At 41.8% G+C, this 19,263-nt stretch overlaps 1 protein-coding gene and 1 long non-coding RNA gene across 3 annotated transcripts in view; one reads left to right on the top strand and one right to left on the bottom strand.

The window, feature by feature from the left end:
* Positions 1–2,072, bottom strand: part of LOC125645370 (uncharacterized) — a 35,297-nt gene extending 33,225 nt beyond the window's left edge. For both annotated transcript variants that reach the window (XR_007359288.2, XR_007359287.2), the window contains exon 1: positions 1,983–2,072. This is a non-coding gene — a long non-coding RNA (uncharacterized LOC125645370). The remainder of the gene's footprint in view (positions 1–1,982) is intronic.
* Positions 1,918–12,351, top strand: CEBPG (CCAAT enhancer binding protein gamma). Its single transcript, XM_048870792.1, has 2 exons — positions 1,918–2,057; positions 10,101–12,351. The coding sequence occupies exon 2, from the start codon at positions 10,218–10,220 to the stop codon at positions 10,668–10,670; it is 453 nt and encodes a 150-aa protein (XP_048726749.1). The 5' UTR covers positions 1,918–2,057; positions 10,101–10,217; the 3' UTR covers positions 10,671–12,351.
* The last annotated feature ends 6,912 nt before the right edge of the window (positions 12,352–19,263 follow it).

Below are 19,263 nucleotides of genomic sequence, written 5' to 3' on the forward strand. Positions count from 1 at the left end.
TCAACCTCCACCTCCCCAAATCCCCCCAAATCCCGCTTGCCTTCAGCATTTATAATGGTGTTAAATATATTAAAAAGTGTGTTTAATTTATTAGGTGGATCTCACTCAGAGGCTTCCTCTGTGAAAGGGGTCACCAGTAAAAAAGTTTGAGACCCACTGAGCTAGAGGGTTCCTGGCAGCTGCAGTTCCCATTACACCCTGGGGGAAGGAGATGGTGCTGCGCAGGAAACTGACTCCGTGCAAGCCTGTGACAGAGCATCAAGCTGTTTCTCCCTCTGATCCCTGGGCTCTAGGGGGGATGGGTGTTTGGCAATGGGGGGGCCCTGCGGTTGGGCTCTGAGGAGGAGGGGATGCGGATGTATTGGCTGGGGGGGGTGCAGGTGGGCTCTGGGGGGGAGGGGTTTTGGGTGTCTCCCTTCCCTCCCTGCCCCCAGCTGGGCTTAAGGAGGTGGGGGGAGGCGGGGGAGGGTGGGGGGGAGGAGGCAGAGAAACAGGAACTGGGTTGTCATAGTGGTTTCTCTAATCCTGGAGAAATTTTTGTGTCTGTATTGTTACAGACATACTTGCTGACACATATTTTGAAATAAATTACCAAAATAATTGAAACTGGCATGCTTATGTAGTGTTATTTTGATAAATAAAATTTGCAGAATTTTAAAATACTGTGAGAAGAATTTTTAATTTTTTTGGCACAGAATGCCCCCAGGAGTAAGGAATGTAGGCAGACATGGCATGTACACCAAAACATACAATTCATTTCCTTTGTGTGTGTGTGTGTGTGGGGGGGGGGTAATGGTTTTTGTTTTATGTTGATTCGAATGTTCTCCAGGCCTTTAATTAACATCTTACAAGGCATCTATCTAACTGCAGCTGCTGAGTGGGAAATGACATGTAGCCCTGAGAGATCATGGAGATACTGCAGGGAGGATGCAACAAAGAAACTGGGATTTAATATCCAATAGATTGTCCAATATCTACTTATACTGTTGGTTGATAAAAATTACTACAAATTCCTGGATTTCGAAGATTACTAATAAGAGTTCTCGGTCATAGATTTCACCAGAATAGAAAGATACAGAAAGACAAAGGTGAATTAGAACAGAACCTACAAACAGCCATAGAAGGATCTTCAAGAAATGGGGGGTGTTGGCTTGCTCATTTTCCCTGGTCCATGGCTTCTTTAGGCCAGTTTATTATACAAACATAGCTCATGAAAGATAGAGTTTTCTGCTTGGAGCACCTTCTAGAAACCCCTTCCTTCCCCCTCTAATCAGTGTGTGTGGGGGACTGTTATCGCAGTAGCAAGTTCTCCCCTCAAGCAGTGCGGGGGACTATTGGGGTAACAGGTTTTACCTCCCACCCAATCTCAGGCAGTGGGGGGGTATTGGGGTAACAGGTTCCCCCCCCCCTCCGCCCCCGTGTCAGGCAGTGTGTAGGTGAGGGGCTATTGGGATAACAGGTTTTACTCCCCACCCAGTCTCAGGCGGGGAGGGGGGGGGTGTACAAGGGTAAAAGGTTCCCTCCCAGTCTCAAGCAGTGTGTGGGTGAGGGGCTATTGGGATAACAGGTTCCCCCCAATCTCAGGCAGTGGGGGGGTATTGAGGTAACAGGTTTTAACCCCCCCGCCCTCGTGTCAGGCAGGGTGTGGGTGAGGGGCTCTTGGGATAACAGGTTTTACCCCCCCGCTGTCGGGGGGGGCTATTGGGGTAACGGCTCTCCCCCACCCGAGGGAAAAGCGCTCCCTGGGATATGGGTGGGATGGGAGCGTGGAGGGAGAGGGCAGTGCCCAGCCCCAGGGGGATTTACCAACCCCACAAAAACAGTACCTCTCTCTTTAAGAGAGAAGTGGGGTGTCTGATTGGCTCTGGGGACTGCCAATCGGGGCGGCTATTGCATCATCCCTGCGGCAGGCCGGCCTCTGATTGGCTAGGACGCTGGGCCGAAGGAGAAGGGTTTCGCAATCGCCGCTCGCCTTCACTCACCAGTTTAAAGAAAGAGACTCGGGCCCAGCCCGCGCCCCCCTCCCTGATCGATACCGGTCTCGATCCCCGGGCCAGGTGAGGCGCGGGGCCGCTCCGCCGCGCGCAGCGAGACCCTCCTCCCGTCCCCGGTGAGGGGGAGCCGGCCAGGCCCGGTACCCCCGGGGTGGGTGGGGGAATGCCACCGGGCACAGGCCGAAGCGGGGCGGCGCGGGAGGAGGAAGCTGTGGGGCTGCTGAAGAGGAAGGATGAGGGGTGCAGCGGGGGGCCGATCGGGGAGTTGTGGGAGCTTACGGGGGTCTAGGGAGAGTTGTCGGGTGGGGGTGGGGTCTGTTGGAGATGTGGGGTGGGTAGGTGGGGGGGTCTGGTCAATGGGGCGGGGTCTGAAGGGGTGGTCTGGGGTGGGCATGTGTGGGGGGCGGGGTCTGTGGGGGTGGTCTGGGGTGGGGCTGGGAGTTCTGGTCGGTGGAGGCGTCTGGGGGGGGTGTCTCTCAATGGGGCGGGGTCAGTAGAGGTAGGGCGGGGTGGGGCTGGAAGTTCGGGTCTGTGCGGTCTAGGGGGTCGTGGAGAGGGCGAGTGAGGGGTTCGGGGGCCGGGACTTTCCTCACGGTTACGCGGTGGTGTTTCGCGTGGAGAGCGTATGATGCAATCTCCAGGCAACTCTCCTCCCCGCTGGGATGAAGTCATGCTTGGCACGGAGAGGGGAGCCCGGAGAGAGGGTAGGCAGGCCTCTGCTCCCCGAGTCCCCAACCACACCCTGCTTCCTGATGGGGGAGGGACAGACACACACAGAGCGCCCCTCTCCCTCCCTACCCCCCGTGGGGCAGCCGTAAGAGAAGGGCCGGGGGGCAAGAGCGAGGGAAAACCACAGACACACCCTCAAGCTAGGAGAAGTGCAAATACTGACATAGAGATCAACAGTAAGAGGATGATTGAGGCCTAGGGCACAAAGGTGAATAACCTCTCCAGAAAGCCTATTTGTTTGAAAAATGTGTAGTTGCTGTACACAAGCTTTTATTGCACCTTTTGGAAATGGAAGATCCAGTCACTCAAAGACATCAGCAAGGTGGGCTAGGAGCACAGCATGTTAATAAAAATATTTACTATTCATATTTATGCATAGCTGGATGTATTAGCTACAGTGTTAAGTGATTCCTTCAGCTTTCCTTTAATACTTTAGAGATCAAAATAGTTTGTGAATAAAAATATAATCCTCGGGGTTCAGAATGAAGCCCTCCTTTCCTGTTGGGTGCTGTACTAGTCTAACTTCCTGGTGGGAACCACTGTCGTAAACAGCACTATGCAGGTCTAAAGTGAAGTCAAACATAACCTTAAAAACAAAAAGGAATTTTTAAAAAAAGTATCTTTTATGTGTGGGGCAAAAAAAGGTACTTTTAAAATTCCTTTATGTTTTTAAGGTTTTCATAGTTTACAGGGGTAGTAGAGAGACTTGGGAATTAAAGGTGAAGAGCAATGGTTTTGTCAAAAGATTACAACTTTTTTGTAGGATTCCCAAAGGGGGAAACTGTATATGGCTGTCTGGAAATGTATGTACTACTGTATTCAGCAAAATTACCTCCTTAAGATCCTGACAATTCTGAGCTGCAGACTTCTGATTTTTCTTCATCGACATCACAAGTAATATGAATAAAAGGGATGAAACTATGGTGTTAGAATAGTAGTTCTTTTGAGGGACACTTTTACAGGGGCATGATTCATGTAGTTAGAAATTTAGATCATTGGAAGCTTTTCAGATGTTTTTGTAAGTTGAAAAAAATTTCAAAGTGGAAACTAAAGAGTTAATTTTATAAAAAAGTCCCCTGTATTGGTTACAAGGGGCATGTTGGGAACTTGAAAATGAAACTGACTATAAATGAAAATGAAATTGACTAAGCCAGAGGGAAATATATAAATACTGAAAAGTAAACTGAATTTTAAAAGTTTATTTCAATAATCTTATGATGGTGTTGGTAAGTATGTACACACCTTCATTTGACATTGTCCTTTGTTTATGGTACTTGTGATGTCCTTCTCTTTGCCAACCCCCCCCCCCCCCAGGAAATCTGCAGTTCAGATTTTTTCAAGATTTCAGGGAGCTAATGATCTTGAATTAAACTGGGCATATACACTTTTTCTCTTTTGGACTCTTCAAGGGAGTTTTGAGTATTTTCATAAAACCTTTGTTTTCCCAGACAAATCTTCATATCCCTACATAAATATTTTAAAAAATAAATTATTTGCACTGAATATATCTGACTTTGCTTTCTGTATCTTGTCCTACACCATGAAACTGATGACAGCTCCTGCATGATTTTTATTTTATTATATTTAAGACATTTAAAGTACTTGGTTACATTTCTTCATAATTAGAGGTTGTGATTATATTTTTGTTACACAGTTTTCCCATGACATGTAGAAAAACAGTTGAGATATCTAGGAAAGCATGGAAGAGGAATATTTTCTTTTGATCTTCTTTGTGACAGCAGTTAGTGGGTAGTGGATTTAGGGCCCTGTTCTGAGCAGTCTTGGTCCTGTGAGTTGAGAGTGCTCAGCACCTTGCAGGATTGAGCCTTTAACCGAGGTGTACAGCAAATGTAGGTTTGGAGCTTTTATTCTGTTGTCATTTATATACCATTATCTGGACTGAATACAGTCCTGCGGTTTTAGCTCAGGTGAACAGGCCCACTGAAGTCAGAAGGAAATTAGAAATACTCAGCACCTTTCAGGTTCAGTTTCTATTTGGGTAGTATAAACAAGACAGTTGACTTAAAATTATACACTTAAGGCATTCTACCTAGATGATCATAGTCAACTCTATCTCACCTCTCAGAAAATAGGCAAGGAGCAAAATGAATGTCTGAAGTGCTGAAGAAGTGGTAAGAATTGTTACTCAAAAAATGAGCCAAATTAACATTTTGTTTATCATAAAATCTAAACAGCCCATAACAGAAGCTTCTAAACAGAATATTGACTTATAAAGAGACATTCTTAAGGACTTCAAAAGGGTTAATGTTTTACCCTCCACTATTTATAACAGTATCTTAGAAGCTTAGGCAAAAGGAGGAGTATTTGTTCTTCAGTGTGACAAATATAATTTACCCCTTTTCCTCTGCTTCTAAGGAAATTAATATGACTAGGATCATTGAAGTCAGATCTTTGAATTCTAGCTGAATGTTCATTGGGAGTTAGAAGAGCAAGCACTTATTTTATTATTTTTAAAGTCTCTATTCAAAATCTGGAAAACATTCTTTATCTGATTTCAGTAATTCATATTTAGAGCCTAAACTGTTTACAATCTGTACTTAATGTATTCCTTAGCATCACTGAGTGTAGTTGCATCCTCACAAACACCAAACAATCTCTTACGCTTAAAGCAATATACACATTCACGTACCCTGCAGGTAGCTGGAAAAATGATTATATTTTGCTATGGGATTTGCTTAAACTGCAGGCATTTGCATTTTGGCCTCCACTGGATGATGTTCAGGGGTCTACTGAAATTGGGTGCTCGCTAGCTGATGCCTGTGGGCCTACAACAATGCTCACTGAGCTATTACTACATATCTACTACGCAGTTGTTCAAATTGCTTATTAAAGTGTTATTTCCTGTGAAATTATTGCTTGTGGAAAATGGTAGACTGACAGCCTGGGAGATCAAAGTCCTCTGTTTCAGAACAGGTACAGCACAGGCAGCAGCAGTGCAGACTTCCCAGCACTGCCTGCCAACAGTCCTGCACTCTGACCTGGACAGATCTTTTGGGACAAAATAGTTGGTTTGATAGTCTTGACAGAGAAGTAAAGGGCTGAAGGGACCACCAACTAAGGTGGAGGTTTTTTGTGACGTGGACATCTCTCTAGCAAGAGTTGCACTTAACCCACTAAACAGCTATCAGACGGTGGTAACCTACGATTACGATCTGAAATTGGAGGTGGAAAGTGCCACACTCAGTGAACATTCCCTTGATCCTTCAGTTGTCACATTAAAGCTTTTAAAAAACCATTTGAATAGGGAGGAGAAATTGGTCTTTTCCTCCTTCCCCCAAGCTAATGCTAAAATCACATTAAATACTTACAGTAGGAAAACAAAAACATGACATTTGGCAACATGAAGAGACTTGTCAAGATCTGGGTGGGGTGCTTGTTGGGCATGGGCTATCCAGATCCAACCTCCTCTTCAGAATCCTGAAAAGTACAAAAAGCAATTGCATGTTACTGTTACTAACATGTTATCTAACTGGACTTGTCCAAACATAGTTAATGAGGGCCCTAGGAGTAATGGACTGGGGGGTAGGATAGCATATGTCCAAAACCAGCAACATGACAAAAGTTACATAAATTGAGTGTAATTAGAAGGTTCACATGGGGTCTGTTTGAGAGGTATACAATTTTGCGTGTGTTAGAGATTCAGAGTATTATTTGGGAGGGTAACAAGCACAAGTCAAAAATTAAGAAACAAGCAAATGCTAGGACCCTGACTTTAATAAACATCCATGTGCAGTTCGTGCAAATCTAGTACTTGCACATGGAGCTGGCTTGCTGAGAATCTGTCCATGTGCATTTGCAAATTAGCTGCATAGTTAGGGGAATCAGGACCTAAGAGCTCAGTGTAGCATGAATTACCAAAGGTTGCTTTAAGAGCTGCAGTCAAGAACTTATTAAAGACAAGGCCTAGACAGGCACATACAGCTGGATAGACATTATCTGGGCTACATGGGCTCCTTCTGCCCTGAAATACTATTTTCACTACGAAGATTTTTTTGGTAGCAGATAAATGTGCCACACTTCTCAGTGCACTTCTCAGTCATTTTAAGGAAATTGCTTTTTAGTGTGTAAGGGTTTTGACTGTGCAAGGGCACATTTATTGTGGAAGAAGTTTTGAGCAGAAACACTGAAATGATCAGGTAATGCTGATTTATTCAGCTTTTCTCTGAATTTTACTTGCGTGTAAATTGCAACCACAGTCTCTTTTATACACTCAAGTTGTGAAAAAAAATATAGCTGCTTGTCTAGAAAATGTTCCAAACTTAACAGTGTAAATAGAAATGGATATTAAAATGTTAGCTTTGTAGCTAATGGCTGAAATGCACTGAAATGGTTTGTATTGTATTTCATTAATACCTTAATGAGGGTATTTTTCATAATTAAAACAGTCCTTTAATGACACCCTGAAAAACTTGAAACTGAAATTGATTTTTTTTATTGACATTTCCCTGCTTCAGTCATGTGTATGCATTGATTTATTATTATAGGGTTGCTGTGCTGGTAGCATTTTATTTGAGCTTGTAACATTAAATAAATATTAAACATCTGCTAAACAAATACATAGAGTAGGCTAACATTTGGCCTATCAACTTCTACAATATAATTGTACATTTAACATGGCCTAGTGAATAGAGCATTGGACTGGGTCTTAGGAGACCTGGGTTCTGTTACTAGCTCTGTCACTGCGCTGCTGGGTGACCTTAGGCAAGTCACTTCCCTTTTCTGTGCCTCAGTTTCCCCACCTGTAAAATAGGGATAATACTACTGACATCCTTTTATAAAGTGCTTTGAGATCTATGGATGAAAAGTGCTGTACAAGAGCTAAATATTATAATTATCAGAGTCAGTAAAAGACAGGAATTCTCAAATGAATCCTTCCTTTATATTGGTGTGAAGTTGCACGTCACCTTCATTGCCCTATGTGAAAATTGACATATATGAATTGCTAGCGACTGAATGAAGCCAGCTAAGAAAAAACAGGGACCCCACAATAAGGGAATAGTCCTCTGTATAGACTGACGATAACCCTGAAGATACCCATTTGTCTTTGCTCTTACAGCAGACATTAATAAGCTCAGTGTCTCATTTACAACCATCTGTGTTGATCTGTTATCTGTGTGCAGGAGTCAGATAGTCCATCTATTGTGCTATGCCCTTAACAATCAGGTCTTGTTAGTGCAGGGTCATTTTATGCAAATAAGGTATTTTCTTTTAACCCAACATGAAGAGAAATCAATCCTCCTGTTTTTGACTTGTCAGTTAGTACTTGTGGGTCCCACCTGTTTTTTAAATACACAACTTGTGTTTGCACGCTCAGTTGCCTCAGCTTGTTTGTGGTTGAGGTGGTTCTCTTAATGTGACTGTCACAGCCTTCACGTGGAATGTGTGCGGCTTGTACATGCCTGGCACTTGGACACAATCTGGTTTGCCTGGATTTCTCACACACTGGCTATACATTCCACCTCTTTGCTGGGCACAACCGAGTGTGACACTTATCTCTTACTTGCTTTCACTTTTCATTTCCTGGGTTGTTCTATGAAGGGTCTAGAGCATACAGGAGAGAAATTATGCAACTTTTTGTGAATACAGTTTTGATTAAATCATTTGGAAACAGAATTTATACAGAGCTGCTGAGTACATTTAAAAAACAATGCTTGAAAATGTAGTGTAGTTGCAACCCTGTCCATCCCAGGATATTAGAGAGACAAGGTGAGTGAGGTGACTCTAATGTTGGTAAATGATGTGTGAGATTGTATATGCGGTGACTTACAGATTTTTCAGGCATCTGTGCTGATGTTCTCTCTCTCTAAAGTGGAAGTCAGAGAACAGGAAGTAGGAGAGAATTTTCTTAATGAATCCATGTAATAAAAGAAGACAGTATCGATTAGGAAACCAGTACTTTAATACTGTCTAAGTTTCTGGTGACATCACAGTCCTCAAGCTCTGGCCTCACTGTACAGACTATTACCTTAACGCTACTTGCATTTATTTGAATGCATAACCATTCAACTAAATACAGCTGTGTATTTCAATGTGCGATGCTCCAATTACACACACACTGCGTTACTATAAAGTTGGATTTTCAAAAAGTGCTCTTTTAGCCTGACTTTGCTCCGATTGAAGTTAATGGTGTATACACTTAAGCACCTTGTTAACTATTTGCAGAATCAGGGCCTTAAGTTATTGACAAGCTTGAAAGTTTTTTCATCTTTATTTAGAGAGTCACTTGATTCATTGCTAAAAGACCATCTTACACACACACACGTGTATATATATATATATATATATATATATATATATATATATATATATAATCACTTTTGGTCTGAGGTCAAGTAGAGAAATTCTAGCTCAAAGGGCAATTTGTTTGGAAAGTTATGAGTGTCTGAAAATAGGGACTCTGGACCTTCCCAGCCATTCCTAGTATAAATACGATATCCTTCATGATGACAGTTTCTGATCAAGTATATATTGTAAGTATTTCTTTGCAGGGCTACTTAGTCTCCTTAAAAAGAACAATTAGCATGTTAAGCTAACACTTTCTCATTAATCATTTTGGCTGCTACTTCATTTTGTCATAGTATTGTGAACTGAAATGGGAACACTTTACATTGGAAAGCATACATTCAGACAGAACGAACACGAATTAACTTTGTAGTTTAAACCCATAGAAAATATTTTTCATTTACCTTAAATGAAGTAGTTATTCCACTCTGTTTAGCATTGTTAGGCCTTAATTGGAGCACTGAGTTCAGTTTGGGGCATCATATCTTCAAAAAACAGACCCAAGTGAAACAAATTCAAAAGAGGGCAGATAAAAGGTTTGGAAAATACTGTAAGATTTATTCAGCCTAGAGAAAAGGAGATTAATTCGAAACTTGTCTACGTGTATGTACAGGGAGGGATAGTCTAAAGAGGTGAAGGATCAACGATTACTGTTGGGTCAAGAGTCAGACTATTAATAGGTTTAATCTGCAGCAGTGAAAATTCAGTCTGAAAATTAAGAGAAACTATATAATTGGAGGAAAAGTTAGACAGTAAAATGCGTTGCCAAGATTGGGGTTATGAAACTGGAGCTATTCAAGCGTGGCTAGACATCAGGGATGATTTTGGAATAACTGAATTAATCCAAGCATAATAATGGGAGGTTGACTAGATGACCCACTAACAATCCCTTCCAACCCAAATGATTCGATGAGACTTCTGAAATATCTCAGTAATGGCAGTTTCTCTGTTTCTAGCATAATAAACAGTTACTGCCAGATGTACCAGCAGTAGTGTACGCTACTGCTAGTGAGGTGTAAGATCATAGCTGAACATGGCATTTTAAATGTTTCATAGAATTTATTTTTCTGTTAGGTTCAACTTGCCCGTAATCCATGTGAAGATTTGCTGGCAACATATTATAGAAGTTATTAACAGTTTTTCACCATCTCTAACAAATCGTATTGTGGTGTTAAAGAAGAGTCTGTCCAAATGAGCAAAACATCACAGCAGAACACCACTACAGAAGCAAATGGTATAAGTGTGATTCACACACAAGCACACACAAGTGGTTTGCAACAGGTTCCTCAGCTGGTGCCAGTTAGTCCTGGTGGTGGAGGCAAAGCTGTGGCTCCAAGCAAACAGGGCAAAAAGAATTCCTCCGTGGATAGAAACAGTGATGAATATCGCCAACGCAGAGAGCGCAACAACATGGCAGTGAAAAAGAGCCGGTTAAAAAGCAAGCAGAAAGCACAAGATACGCTGCAGAGGGTCAACCAGCTTAAAGAAGAAAATGAACGTTTGGAGGCAAAAATTAAGCTTTTGACAAAGGAGCTTAGTGTACTTAAAGACTTGTTTCTTGAGCATGCACACAATCTTGCAGACAATGTGCAACCTATTGGCACTGAAAACACCACCACAAACCCAGATAACACCGGGCAGTAGACACAATCTCCAAACTTCACAACCTCATGGACTAAACATCAGAGGTGCAGCCCTCTCTGCACTACCCATTCAGTACAGGGACGGAATGCTGTTCTACCTTTTTATAGATCATCTTGTGGGTATTTTTTCTCCTTTTAGGTTTAACACTGAAGATTTGATACAAATAAAATATAAACTGTTTTGAGTATGTTTTAAAGTGTTAACTATTTTCTGCTCTGAAAGGTTTGGTTAAACAAGTAAAAATGATCTAAATGGACAAAACCAGGAGCCTATTAGTGAAATTGAATTTCTACAGCAATGTACATTCACCATCTTATATTTTAAGGAGTACAGCTGGGAAGTTTTACTGTAATACTGATTGATAATTAGATGAAATATCTGTTCAATACCCTTTAAAATGTATTTCTTAAGCAGTCTGTTTTCTACATTGTGTATTACAAAACTTCAAAGGCCAGGGCAGAAGTTTGTTTTCTAATTTGGTGGGCTACTTCAAATGTGCAGCACAAGCCCTATCCAAGATAATGTAGATCTCTCTTAGTCATAGTTAACAGGGAGTGCCTACTAACAGTGCCTAGTAATGGTGAGCCAGGGTGCTTACTAATGTTTTCTAAAGACTACTACATTCTTTGTGAGAAATTGTAATGTATTATGACTGACATACCCAGAATTTTGGCTCACAACCTGTAAATGGCTATCCAGAAGCATCATGTATAGGAGGTAAAGTAGAACAACATTTTATTTGTATAACCCCTTTAAGCCTGTGTTCAACATGCTAGCATTATTCATATGGTGACTTTGGGTCCTTAATAGCATCATGTTTTGGTCTCCTGAAAATGTTTAAGTTCTGTAAAATAATTGCTTATTAGAATCACGCTGCTGCCAAGGTGCAGGTATCAGGATGAGACTAACATACACACATTGACTAAAGCAATGAAAGGACTAATGCAGAACATCTGTTCAATCACAATGTAGACTACTTGATCCTTACTACCATACAAGGCCAGTTATATGGCTGTTTAGTTTAGCAACTGATATCCTGCAGAAATCCGAAGTAATTTAAAAAAGAGATGCCCCTAGTTTGAATAACTGATACAGCAGACTTCCTATAGACACCATTGCCATGTGAAGGAGTATCTCAAATATTGATTTATTCTGATGAAACAGTTTCTATCTAACAATGTTTTTTTTCTTAAATTTGATAAGTCCCTCACTGTGACCCATAACGCAGAAGTATGTATTATACTGAGGAGATAACTAGAAAAGTGAAGCAGGAACTTTGACGTAACCTTAATTTATTTTCATTTTTAAATGTTCCATTTATGGTATGTGTGTTACATATAACCTGTGTGTCTGGCTAGTGAACTATTACCTTATTTTTATTTCCCTCCTACACTACTTGTTTCCATACTTGACTTTGTAGTATGATTGTGTGTATTACATATGTATTTTGGAGGAGAACTTGGGTAAGATCTTGGTTAGATGCTAAGTTAGAAGATAAAACTTTCAAAAAATCCATTTTGAGTTTAAACTTTTACTGCAAAGGTCATCAACCAAGGAAGACTTTTACAGCTTGTCCTAGTTCATGGAAGTCTTTTTACAGAGAGAAATGTTCTGGTTCTAGTCACAGCTTAAGTAGGTAGGGTTGAAATATCAAAAGCTAATAAAAATGTTTTGCCTCAGAGCCTAAATCGTGCTGCCTCTTCTTTGCCCTCATACTTAAAAGAAGCAACAGCATATTGGGGCCCAGGTGGAGCCTCTACCTTATACCCATGACTTCCTTGGGACCCTTTCCTGGCGTATTCTAATGAGGATCACTGCCTGCAGTGCCTGGCTAGGCCACAAATGGTATGAGTAGAATCCTTTTCAGCTAACCTTATTTGTACAGTAGTAGTTCATTATGGTGACGTTGGAACAGTTTAGCCACATTTTCAGCTTTTGTCTTTTCCTGAATATATTAAAGAAACTGGCCAACTTATTTTCATATCATCTAAATGTAAAGACAACATCCATAGTTGGAAGGAGTCTGTAATAGAGCTTTTAAGGAAATTCAAAGCTTTTTACAAATGTGGATAGGTATCCCTTGGTTATAAATTAGGAAAGTGAGGGAGAGAGATTCAGGGCCTGGTTTTTTTTGTAGATGTTGATCACCTCCATTCCTCCTGGCTTCCACCACACTTACTTCATATGACCCACAGATGCTCAGTACTTCTGGAGAGAACACTAGGATTATTAGCCTGTTGTCCTGCAGCAAGTCAGTGTCAGAGCTAGGAATAGAATGGTAACGATTTGCATAAAATAGGGTTGTTCAATTCAAACTGCTACAACTTGGCAAGAAGGCCATTGGAGATCTCTGCTGTATTGGGGGCTGGACTTACTTCTGGTATATATTCAGATCAGCAGCTCTCCGCTGGTGATTAGCAGTAATTTTCTAAAGAGCCACAGGGAGCCTGTCCCCATTCCTCATCTATCTTCTATTAAAACCCTTTTATTCAGTCAGTTACAACATATCCAACAATAGTCCAAAAACCAGCTTGGTCTGAAGTCTCACTCAGAAAAGCTTCGAGAGCTTAAGATCAACATCCACGTTCCCTGAAACTGCACTGCAGCCAGCATATTAATGCTATTATGAAAACAAATCAGTGGGAAAAGGTGCCTTGGGCATATTTACTGGTTATTTGTGCAATGGAAAAGCCACAAATGCTGAAGTTATTCACTTTAGTGATATTTTCTGAGAAATGGTTCAGGCAGCAAAGCCTCCCTCCCCTCCGCCCACATTGATATGGCTGACCTGTGCAACATCCCATTAAACATCAGTGCAATAGTCCAAAACATTGGACTCGTTTAGGCTCTGTATTGGCCCAAATTTCCCTACAGGGAATTGGTGGCATTCTCTTGCCAGCTTCTAACTACCTGAGGCCTGATTCTCAATTACAGTAAGTCCACTTTATGTTGCTCTGGCAGTGTAAGGGGGTATTAAAGTGGGCTTATGTTACATTTACACTTTAAGACCTTTGGACATGCCCAGTACCACTAGAGTATAAGGAAAAGAAACCTAAGAGCCTGGTATATTTTCTTTGTAAAATGCATCCCCAGGGACCTTTGAGTACTACTCTGCTATAAATGATAATCTATAAAAACGTGTAAATTCTTGTACTCTTCTGAATGAAATCTAGCCTTTTATTTCAGAACTGAACATTCAATACTTTTGGACAACCCGGAATTCAGTCCAATTGCACACTAAGTTTAAGAAAGATATACAGTATGATTCTTTAAAGCTATATTTGCTATTTTTACTTCAGTGAATATGTAACTTATTTTCCATTTCTTTAGTATGGAATAACCAGGTTAAAAAAAAAGTTGAGTTTTGCCACGGCAAGTGTTAAGTAACCCACTGGGCATTACGTTTTTCGGGAGTGGAATGTCTTATATTTAAGTTGACTATTGTAGCAAGCACCAAAAACTTTTTAAAATTAAATTTGGTTCTGTTGCTATAGACATGCCTCCTCTTACTTTGTTAATCAAGGCAACCTTGCAATAATTACCCAAATGTCCATTGTATTGCATTGAATGAGCTGACATAAAATTTCTTTTTTACTACAGAATTTTTTAAAGGTCTCAAAGGTCCATGTGTTTTGAGGACTATTGTGTGGGTGTATGCCTTCAAAATTGCTGAGCCCGTAAAACAGAAAACAATCTTAAGTATGCCACTCTTCCTCTGCTTATACTAATGATGAAATTTCCATCATTTTTTAACATTAATGCTCATTACAGTAATGTTGACATAACTCTTCTCAAGATGTGGGTGGCATAGAATAACCATTGTACGATGTATCCTGTATAATTGCAGCAAACAGGTAAGACACAGAGCCAGGTATCTGAGGCAAGGATACTACAGCTCTTACTACACATTTTCATAGTTGTAGTTGGCCTCAGTAAGTTTTGGAAACCCGTTCCATATCACAAGTAAAGCTATAGCCAAATCATGAAAGGGAAGTTTCCCCTGCAGAATGCCATGATTTGTGCAAAGATTCCGGACTCTTCGCGTTTACTGGAAAATTGTGGAGTCTGTTTCCAAAAATTTCCTTTTAACGCTACACTCCCTGGGTCTGATTCTGAGCCAGTGTAAATCAGTACTAACACTATTGAAGTCAACTGAATTACACTGATGTAAAATGGGAAATAGGCCCTTTATAGTCATGTTGGTTGTGCCACGCACTACGAAACTCATTACTCTAATTCTGAAGACAATTGCAAGGCAAAGTTCCTTCCTCTTCCCACTGCCCACCTTGTCATTTAAAAAGCAGTATTATGATATTGTTAGGAGCTCCAGTTGTGGACCAGGAATGATCACATATTTAATCTATGTAGAATCCTTGTTCGGTGATTCCCATCATTACTGAAGAGAAGAGTTGTCTCTGTGCGTTACATACAGAGACAAAGGAATACTCCATTCTTTTTGCCTGAGGTTCTTATATCATATTCCCATCCAAGCTGATGATCTAACGTGACTCAGAAAGGAATTAAGCACAAGACCCGGCAGTCTAGCTATAATTACTCCCCACACCCAAAAATCTTTATTTTTGTCCTTTTCCTTTTCTACCATCTGCCATTGTTCTCTGTATCACAAAAACTGGAGCCTAAGCATCTGAGTGGTCTCTTACCTGTGCATTACCTGCCAACTCTCCTCCAGTAAACAAGGCTGGACAGAGTTTCATTAATTCAGTGCGCTGTTCATCACAGGCATTGGTACTTCGAGATACTCACCCTCTTTCCTGGCAGCTGAAGATTCTGTCTCTAGGACACAGCACTTCAAGGTTACTGAGCTGGCCACTCATCTAGCTATTTAAATTACAGTGCAAAACAGTTAGTATTTCAGACTTAAACAACCCCAACCACACACTCCAGACTCAGGCAAGACAATATCATGAGATGTGCACTCTGTGCGCTAACAGTGTGGACTCCAATTTCTTCTAGTTTAAAATTATTAAAACCACTACTAAAGGGTTGAAAAGTAATTTGTTTGCATAGTGACCTTTCTAACAGCAGTTTGTGCGCTTGCTTTACTTGACTAGAGAAGTGCCCAGACTGCAGCGTGTCCCTTTAAATACACAAACCCATTGATGCAAGAGACTATAAAGGCTCATTATTTTAAATTACATGTAATTGGGGGATCAGTTCCAAGAGAGATTGTGCTGAATCTATTGTTGGTTAAATAATACACAACTATTGTCAAAGGAATAGGAGCATTGACCTTAAATCCACCAAAGGATAGTCAGAGACAGGGGTTTACTTACCTTGCACCCAGCTGTTACAGCACAGACTGTCTATTTAACATAATACATCAATCTTACTTCTCTTCCTTGGATACCTGTAGTCCCATGGGGTAATGAAAGGGCACAGTGGATTGCTTCTATTGTTAACTGTACAACTCAGACACATACTGAGACTTATTTTCTCTTCTTCCTCAGTAAATGATGAGATAAATACGCTTCTAAACTGGAAACTTCAGTGTGTACCTATTTCAATGTAGTTTTTCAAGTTCATTTTGGATTTTATGCATTAGTTATTCATGTTGATTATACAGGACAAGCATCTCCCACCTGCATATATAGAGACCTCTAAGAAAGGTTCCATGTGCTCTGCAGCAAGCTTGACATACATTTTGTAGCAAAATCCTCTGTTTGTACAGCACCGAGCCCAGTGGGGCGTCAAGGTAATACTGCAGTACAAGAGAGTTCAACATTTATGCCCCACTAATACAGTGTGGGAGGGGAGGAGGCAATGCACTCCTCCCTTTAGGTGCTTTTTTCAGCCTGGTTGCAGACTGAGGTTTGTTACCAAGTTAAGACCTGCTAATGTAAGGTCTGATCTGCACACAGCTTTTGTAGCAGTATAACTCTGTCCCGTGAGAGGTGATATCTTTTACCATAATAGTTATACTGGCAACCCCTAATGTGGATGCAGTTACACCAGGATAAAGATGCCTTACACTGATGTATCTTATTCCCCTTCCTGCATGGGAATAGCTATACTGGCATAATTATGCACATTAGAAGGGCTTGTACCAATGTAACTATCCCAGGAAAGCTAGCTTGGTACAATCTGTATGTGTAGGTGAGGTGTAATGTCCACACAAGTGCATTGCACCAATTTAACTAAATCAGTTCAGGCTTTGGCTACACAAACTTGCACCAAAGTAACTAATTAATTCACTCCTTTAATTATTTCAGTGTAAGTCTGTGTGGACTTGTCCATCCTAGGTGGGAAAATGTGTTTGTAACACACTTGAAAACCCTAGAAGAAATGAGAAAGCTGAGGTTATAACCTATTCCCCTTGACCAGCTAACAAATTTAACACGTTAGCTCTCACATCCAACAAACCAAACAAACCTTTTATACCCCTAGTGTGAAGACTTTTTAGAAACAAATGTGCCCTATTTCCATAGTTTTTAAGTTGGAAAAAAATTACTTTAGGCTAAATCAAAATAGGAAACTTACTCCAACAGAAGTGTCTCCACACACTAACTAGCACCAAAATAACAAAAGGTGTGAGTTAGCGCAGGAGTGAGATCTTTTGGTGGCAGTTTGCGTGTATAGCCGCCCTTTGTTAAATCAGGACAGTGTGTGTAGACCAGGCCTCGGGCAGACATCTTTGCATGGGTTATATTTCAGTCATCCTTGGAAGGGTTTTTTCCCCACAATCACAAGGGGTTCAAATTTAGTTTTTTATAAACAAACGCTGAGATTCTAGAGCAGAGTTCTGCAGAAAGAGGCAGATTTTATGGGGCACTGACTACAAAGAAAAAGTGAGAAAACAAAACTAGATTTAAAGAAACATCTGGGACACGTTTAATGAAAGAGAGATGAACGTCAGTTGTGTGACATCTATTTTGTTCTTTCTCCTTTCAGAACATTTGTTCTTTGGTACATGTTGAAGCACAACCAGCTCTGCCTTCTACAGTACTATTTGCTCAACCAGTTCTACGGCAACAGGGAACAATGTCTGCCAAGATTAATCACGGAGGAAGGGGGAAGCCTATTAACTAGACAAAGGTTATATTCTAGTTGAAACAAATCCAAAACTGTATTTTCTAAAAACTGTAAAAAGTTACTTTCAAATAATCAAAGCTATCCAACCAAAACAAATGGAGGTTTCAAAGTGCCAAGAGCAGCAGATGAGTGAGCTAATGGGTGTGTTCAGAGTATGATTACAGAAATGTACTTTGACTTATTCAGGAATACAGATCCTGACCAAGGCCAGGAAGTGGTGACACGGGCACAGTCTTGCACTGGGTAAACCGGTAGGGTTTTTGGATGGAGGAGAGTCTAGAATGTTGTTAGACTCTCTCTCTCTCTCTGTTCTTGTAGCTGCAAAATTATTGCAGTAAAAACTGGAGTCCTTTTCATTAGTATGTTTCAATAGCCAGAAGCTTTTTAGGAGGCACAAAAAGTAGAAGGATTAATGCAGTTACAGACAAGCCTGCCAATTGTCACAAGAAGCCCCATCACCTCACCCCACTTCTCAGTGACGATTGAAAAGAGCAGAGACCTCATTCTAGAGCTCATGAGACTTACCTTTTACAAGCCATATTATAGTGGAGTTACCACTACAAGATGAAACAGTCCCCACATTTGTAAAACAAATTTATATCAGACTAACTGAGCCAAGTATTCTAGACTAGACTATTTAAATGTGTGTGTTTGGTTAATCACTATTTAGCACAATTTTGTATTTGTCAATGGGTCAACCATTGACTAACCACAATGAGTGTGTTCGTGGTGCATAGAGGAACCCAATTAACATTTTCAGAAGAAATTATTCCAGCCAAGACCTAGTTCCAGCTGCTGATGAGAGCAAAATGCAACCCAGTTGGCAGGGGATCAAAAATGGTTTGAAGTTGTATTCTGTGATCCTGCAGATTGCTGCGCTGCACAAAGGGCTCCCTGTCCCCTACGCCAGTCACAGGGAGTTTGGCAACGATGACAAGAGCTGTCATTCTGGCTCCATGCCACCTGTTGATCTGTCCACTTTGGGATCACCCTCTTGTGACAATAGTCTGGCGCACAGTGGCTGTAACACAGGGGTGGGCAAACTAAGGGCTGTGGGCGCGTCAGGGCTTTGGATCTGGCCCATAGGATTGCCAGCCCCATGGTGCAGCGGGGCTAAGGCAGGCTCCCTGCCTGCCTTGGCCCCATGCCGCTGCTGGAAGCGGCTGGCACCATGTCCCTGTGGCCCCTGGGTGTGGGGGGGGAGAGGGCTTTGTGCACTGCCCTCGCTTGCAGGCACCGCCCCCCGCAGCTCCTATTGGCCAGGAACGGGGAACTGCAGCCAATGGGAGCTTTGGGGGAGGTACCCAAAGGCGAGGGCAGCACCCCTTCCCCAGGGGCCATAGGGATGTAGTGCTGGCCACTTCCGGGAACAAACCCCTCCTGAACCCCAACCCCCTGCCCTGAGCCTCCAACCCCATGGCCTGAGCCCCTTGCCGCACCCCACACCCCTCCTGCACCCCAACCCCCTGCCCTGAGCCCCCTCCTGCACTCTGCACCTCCTCCCACGCCCCACCCCCCCTGCCCCAGCCCTTCATTCATGACC

The sequence above is a fragment of the Caretta caretta genome, chromosome 12 (genome assembly GCF_965140235.1).
Source record: "Caretta caretta isolate rCarCar2 chromosome 12, rCarCar1.hap1, whole genome shotgun sequence".
Taxonomy (NCBI): domain Eukaryota; kingdom Metazoa; phylum Chordata; order Testudines; family Cheloniidae; genus Caretta; species Caretta caretta.

Bases quoted from the DNA above. Each gene is read 5' to 3' on its own strand.
- CEBPG (XM_048870792.1), top strand. From the start codon at position 10,218: ATGAGCAAAACATCACAGCAGAACACCACTACAGAAGCAAATGGTATA.